The sequence below is a fragment of the Carassius gibelio genome, chromosome B16 (assembly GCF_023724105.1).
Source record: "Carassius gibelio isolate Cgi1373 ecotype wild population from Czech Republic chromosome B16, carGib1.2-hapl.c, whole genome shotgun sequence".
In the NCBI taxonomy this organism is placed as follows: Eukaryota; Metazoa; Chordata; class Actinopteri; order Cypriniformes; family Cyprinidae; genus Carassius; species Carassius gibelio.
In genome coordinates this window covers 4,112,571-4,118,139 of record NC_068411.1, presented here as the reverse complement: position 1 = coordinate 4,118,139, position 5,569 = coordinate 4,112,571, and the positions used below count along the sequence as shown (strand labels likewise).

Genomic DNA, 5,569 nt, shown 5'->3' with positions numbered 1-5,569 from the left:
CTATTATCAAATTGAAATGGAAGAGTCTGATAAACAGAAGACCGCTTTCGTATGCCCATTAGGTTTCTGGGAATTTAATAGGATGCCACAAGGAATCACGAACGCACCTAGCACGTTTCAACGGTTGATGGAACGTTGTATGGGAGATCTCAATCGGAAGGAAGTGCTTGTGTTCATTGACGATCTGATAGTCTTCTCAAGAACTCTGGAAGAACATGAAGCTCGTCTGAAGGAAGTGCTCAAGCGGTTGCGTGAGTTCAAGCTAAAGCTTTCACCTGAGAAGTGCAAGTTCTGCCAAACCTCTGTCAAGTACTTAGGCCACATAGTTTCGCAGAGTGGAGTTGAAACTGATCCAGCGAAAGTGGAAGCCCTCAAAACCTGGCCAAGGCCTAAAACGCTTAAGGAGCTCAGAGCTTTTCTCGGATTCTCTGGTTATTACCGAAGGTTTGTGCAAGATTATTCGAAAATAGTGAAGCCTCTCAATGATCTCACTGCTGGGTATCCTCCATTACAGAAAGTTCGCAAGAAAAAGACGGACGAAGCAAAACAGTATTTCAGTCCGAAGGAGCAGTTTGGTGACAGATGGACGCCAGAGTGTCAAAGGGCATTTGATACTGTCATTGCGAAACTCACTTCTGCTCCAGTATTAGGATTTGCTAATCCCAAACTCCCATATGTGTTGCACACAGATGCCAGTACCACCGGGCTTGGTGCAGCATTATACCAAGAGCAAGACAAACAGATGAGAGTCATCGCCTTTGCAAGCCGAGGACTGACCAGGAGTGAAGCCAAGTACCCCGCCCACAAGTTGGAATTTCTGGCGTTGAAATGGGCCGTGACCACCAAATTCAACGATTATTTGTACGGGACTGATTTCACTGTGATAACTGACAGTAATCCGTTGACCTACATCCTGTCCTCTGCAAAACTAGACACCACCAGCTATAGGTGGCTGTCAAGTTTGTCAACATTCACTTTCAAGATACAATACCGAGCTGGGAGTAGAAATCAAGATGCGGATGGACTATCTAGAAGGCCACAAGAGGAAGTTCCAGATGACCTGGAGACACAAAAAGAGATGGAGAGAATTAGACCGTTCACTCACCATCACCTGACAGAAGACTCTTCAATGGTTGTTTCTGCAGAAGCCGTTGAAGCTATCTGTGAACGTCACCATCTTGGTCAGTTATGTGGTAACCCGGGTTCTTCACATCTTCCAGTGACCTTAGTGGAATCCCTTGCTATTGATGTAGAAGCTTTACCACAAGCTTTCCAACAAGAGGATACTTATCAGTTCACGAAGATTCCCCAGTTGTCTGAGGAGGATCTGCGGGAAAGGCAGAGAATCGATCCAGAAATTGGATTAGTTATCCGACAGCTGGAGTTGAAAAGCCCTGTTTCAAGACTATTCCACCTCAATTAATTCTATGGTTCAAAGAATGGAATCGGCTGGAGTTGAGAAATGGTGTGTTATTCAGGAGAAGCCAAAAGGAAGGAAACTCATCATACCAGCTGGCATTACCTGCTTATCTTCGTTCTGCGGTCTTAAGGGAGCTCCATGATGAAATGGGTCACATGGGCATCGAACGGACTCTCGACCTTGTTCGATCAAGATTCTTCTGGCCTAAAATGGCCTCAGCAGTGGAAAAGAAGGTCAAAACCTGCGAGCGTTGTGTTCGACGAAAGACCCTACCAGAGAAAGCTGCTCCATTGGTGAACATCAGAACTAGCCGACCGCTAGAGCTAGTTTGTATGGATTTCCTGTCACTAGAGCCTGACCTAAGTAACACCAAGGATATACTTGTAATAACTGACCATTTCACCAAGTATGCTGTTGCTGTACCGACACGGAATCAGAAAGCCCAGACAGTAGCCAAATGTCTATGGGACAATTTTCTGGTGCACTACGGATTCCCAGAAAAACTCCATAGTGACCAAGGTACTGACTTTGAGTCTCGCACCATTAAAGAACTGTGCAAATACGCTGGAATATCGAAGACCAGAACCACTCCATACCATCCGAGAGGCAATCCGGTTGAACGCTTCAATCGAACGCTGCTGCAGATGTTGGGAACCCTGAACAACAAAGAAAAATCAAGATGGAAGGATTATGTCAAACCACTGGTGCACGCATACAATTGCACTAAGAGTGATGTGACTGGATTCTCTCCATACGAACTAATGTTTGGGAGACAACCACGACTACCGGTTGACCTGGCATTTGGGTTACTTGTCGATAGTACGTCTGGATCCCATTCCACGTACGTACAAGATCTCAAGAGGCGACTTGAAGAAAGCTACAAGGTTGCAATGGGAAATGCTTCAAAGGTAGCAGAACGAAACAAGAAGAGGTATGACAAACATGTTGTTGCCTCCACCCTTGAAGTTGGTGATCGTGTATTGGTGAAAAACGTCCGCCTGAGAGGAAAACACAAGTTAGCAGATAAGTGGGAGCCCGACGTTTACATTGTAATCAAGAAGGCAGGAGATTTACCTGTTTACACGGTAAAACCAGAAAAAAAGAATGGACCTCTGAGAACTCTACATAGGGATCTGCTGCTTCCCTGTGGATTCCTGTGGATACCTGATGAGCTTGTTGAAAGAAAAGTGATTCGTAAAACCAGAGCCAGATGTGCTGAGGAACCTGAGGAGTTTGAGAGTGTGAGCGAGTGTTCAGAGTCAGACTATGATCCAGTTGACCATTATGCTCCTGAAAGATCCTTCGAGATTGAAACCAGAATTCTGTCAAACCCGAAACCTGTTTCTTCCACTGGAAGTAGGAGGACAGTCCACTTATCTGGTGCTGAACCTGTGATGGAAAAGGATAAAGGATGTCCTAGCCCGAAAGAACCCGCTGAAAATGGAAACTTACCTGATATGGAATTCTCCAACGTGCAGAAGGCTGATCATCCTACTTCAGAGGAATCGGTAGAAGGGAACCCATCAGATCTGCCTGAATTTAAAATTCTTGATGAAAGTTTGGTTGATAGATCTGGAAATGAAAATGAACCGATGAGGAATTGTGAGAAATTGGATGCTGAGAGTGAACAATCATCTGGAAATGCGCACAGAGAAGGAAGTATCCTTTCCCCGCAAACAGAAGGTGCCACTCCTTGTGACTCTCAACATAACCAGAGTGAATTAACTGAAACTGGAGGAGGTCTTAGACGTTCGAGGAGACAATGTGACCCCCCCAAAAGACTTCAGTACCCGCAACTGGGTAACCCTCTTAGTTTAGTTATCCAATCCCTGCTGTCAAGTCGGAGTACTGCGATTACTACCAATTTGGAAGGCCCTTAGAAATGACTCCCCTATTGAAACCCTTTAACCTTGAGCATGCAGAGGGACCTGCATACATTCAGGAGGGGAGAGTGTAACCCAGGTCATTAACTCGGGTCACTAATATTTATAATTATTATTCTTTTATTTATATCACTATAAAATTAATAGTAAGAAAAGAAGGACATGAAGTAAAATTTATTTATTTCATTACAAATAATCCCAAAACATAGAAGTTGAACTAAATCCTTATTGGTGAGGTGAAAGGTTAGCCCCGCCCTTGTTGGAAAGTTTCCAAAAAAAGATCGTGTCAAGCAGAGATGAGAGCGAGTGAGAGAGATTGCGAACGACACGAGACACGACAGTGATAGTAGATTAAATGATTTGAGAATTGCTGTTTAATAATCCAGCTATAGATCATTCAAAAGTGAGAAGTAGATTTATGTTCAAGCTTTGAGAAGTTCATTGTGAACTTGATGCGATGAGAAGTTAACACTAACGTGATAGGATCAATCTTGCGATCTTTTTCTTTGAAACTATTTTTTTTTTCTTTTGTTCTCTGATTTATTTCTTCTTGGTGAGTACAAATTTCTTTATAAGAAATGTATTTTGGAAATGTGGATACTGTTTTTGTAATCTCAATGTGTAAAATACATTTGAAAAATGATGTGATGTAAGGAAAAAATAGTTTGAAAATGCTTTAAGTGTTTCTGATATAATATGTGAGTGCATAGTTATGTTTAAATGTTTGAAAGACATACTTTTTGTTGAGATGTTATTTTTCTCTATTGTAAAATTGGTGCCATGCGGTGCTAGCTTTGCTAATACTGCATATAGACTCTAGTGTGTTGATTAAGCACAGTGGGACTAGCATGTATTTGTTTCTTGTATCCAAATAATTGAAACAGACATTTTAGTAATTTGAAACTGTTTATTTGAATGAGTTTAACTGATGATTGTTTTGGCTTTGTTTTTGCAAGGCCGGGTTTTTTTTGTGGTTCTTGTTTTATTTCTCTCTTTTGTGAGCTTCTGAATTGCTGCTGTGATCTTGAATTCTGTCCTGGCTGTGGATCCTTATCCCTGGTTTGGACTGGCGAGCCATCCCATATTCTTATACCTGGAAACAGAGCAAAAGAGTTGTGAGAGCTGCAAGAAAGAGTTTTCTGATTGGTAGGACAGACTGCACACATTACGGGTTTTCTTTATTTTTCCAAGTTTTTCCTGGATTTCCCTGAGGACTAAGTTTTTTTTTCTTCATGGACTGTACTCATTAATTCATTTTTGATGAACATTCCTATTTCTGGAATTTGAAATTGAGATATTGAACTTGAAATTGAGACACTGAGGTCAAATTTCAGAAACTGACGTTTGGAATTGTTGACTGTTTCTGTGGTTTTTTTCCATTTATTTCAAATACTGTGTGTTACTGTTATCCATTTGTTTTATTTTTTATTTTTTGTTTTATTTCATTCTGCCAATTTCGAAAAATACAACATATGCAAGACAACAAACAAAGAGAAAACAAATACACTTACCTTTTAATTAGCTACATTCAAGTATTCCGAGTGGTTCATTTATTTTATTAATTTTTACTATCATCTTTGCTAATAATTGCTTCTGTGAGTCGATCCGAAAATCTTCTGTTTCTGGTCCATGGTTTATATTTTGTAGGATCTAGTATCAAGCCGTGTGCTACATCAACAAGTGTTAAATAGGCTGGTAACATACTCTAAACATACTAAAACATGCTAGCAGCACTTCGCTAAGCATGCTATTAATGCAGTGTAACAGGAAGTTACTCTATCTCAGGCATGCGGTATTCAATAGATTTGAATACCGCAACAAATTTAACAAGTTTGATAAGAGTCCTTTCCTCGACACACCTAAATGCACATATTTGATTATAGTCATAGCGCCACCTGCTGGCATTAAGCAGTGCCATGCGAGTTGAAAAAGGTTGGGAACCACTGCTCTAATTGTTGCCCCCATCACATTGAAAAAGGTTAGAGAAAAAGTACTGTGCCATGGTATAATACTTACTCTCTCAGGAAAGAAACTCGTTGTTATCTTTAGGTCACGTCCCAAAACCATTTAAGTTGGCGGTTATTAAGCCACTCATTAAGAAACCAAAACTAGATCCTAGTGAACTGGCAAATTACAGGCCAATTTAAAATCTTCCATTTATGTCTAAAATTTTAGAAAAAGTTGTGTCTGCTCAATTGAGCTCCTTCCTGCAAAAATCTGATCTGTATAAATAATTTATATCAGTCAGGTTTCAGGCCTCACCATA

At 40.9% G+C, this 5,569-nt stretch overlaps 1 protein-coding gene across 1 annotated transcript; it reads left to right on the top strand.

The window, feature by feature from the left end:
* Positions 1–2,271: 2,271 nt before the first annotated feature.
* LOC127974550 (uncharacterized) lies at positions 2,272–4,844 on the top strand. Its single transcript, XM_052577911.1, has 2 exons — positions 2,272–3,856; positions 4,260–4,844. The coding sequence occupies exon 1, from the start codon at positions 2,311–2,313 to the stop codon at positions 3,298–3,300; it is 990 nt and encodes a 329-aa protein (XP_052433871.1). The 5' UTR covers positions 2,272–2,310; the 3' UTR covers positions 3,301–3,856; positions 4,260–4,844.
* The last annotated feature ends 725 nt before the right edge of the window (positions 4,845–5,569 follow it).

What these genes read in the sequence shown, in the direction of transcription:
- LOC127974550 (XM_052577911.1), top strand. Translation starts at nt 2,311, where the DNA reads ATGGGAAATGCTTCAAAGGTAGCAGAACGAAACAAGAAGAGGTATGAC.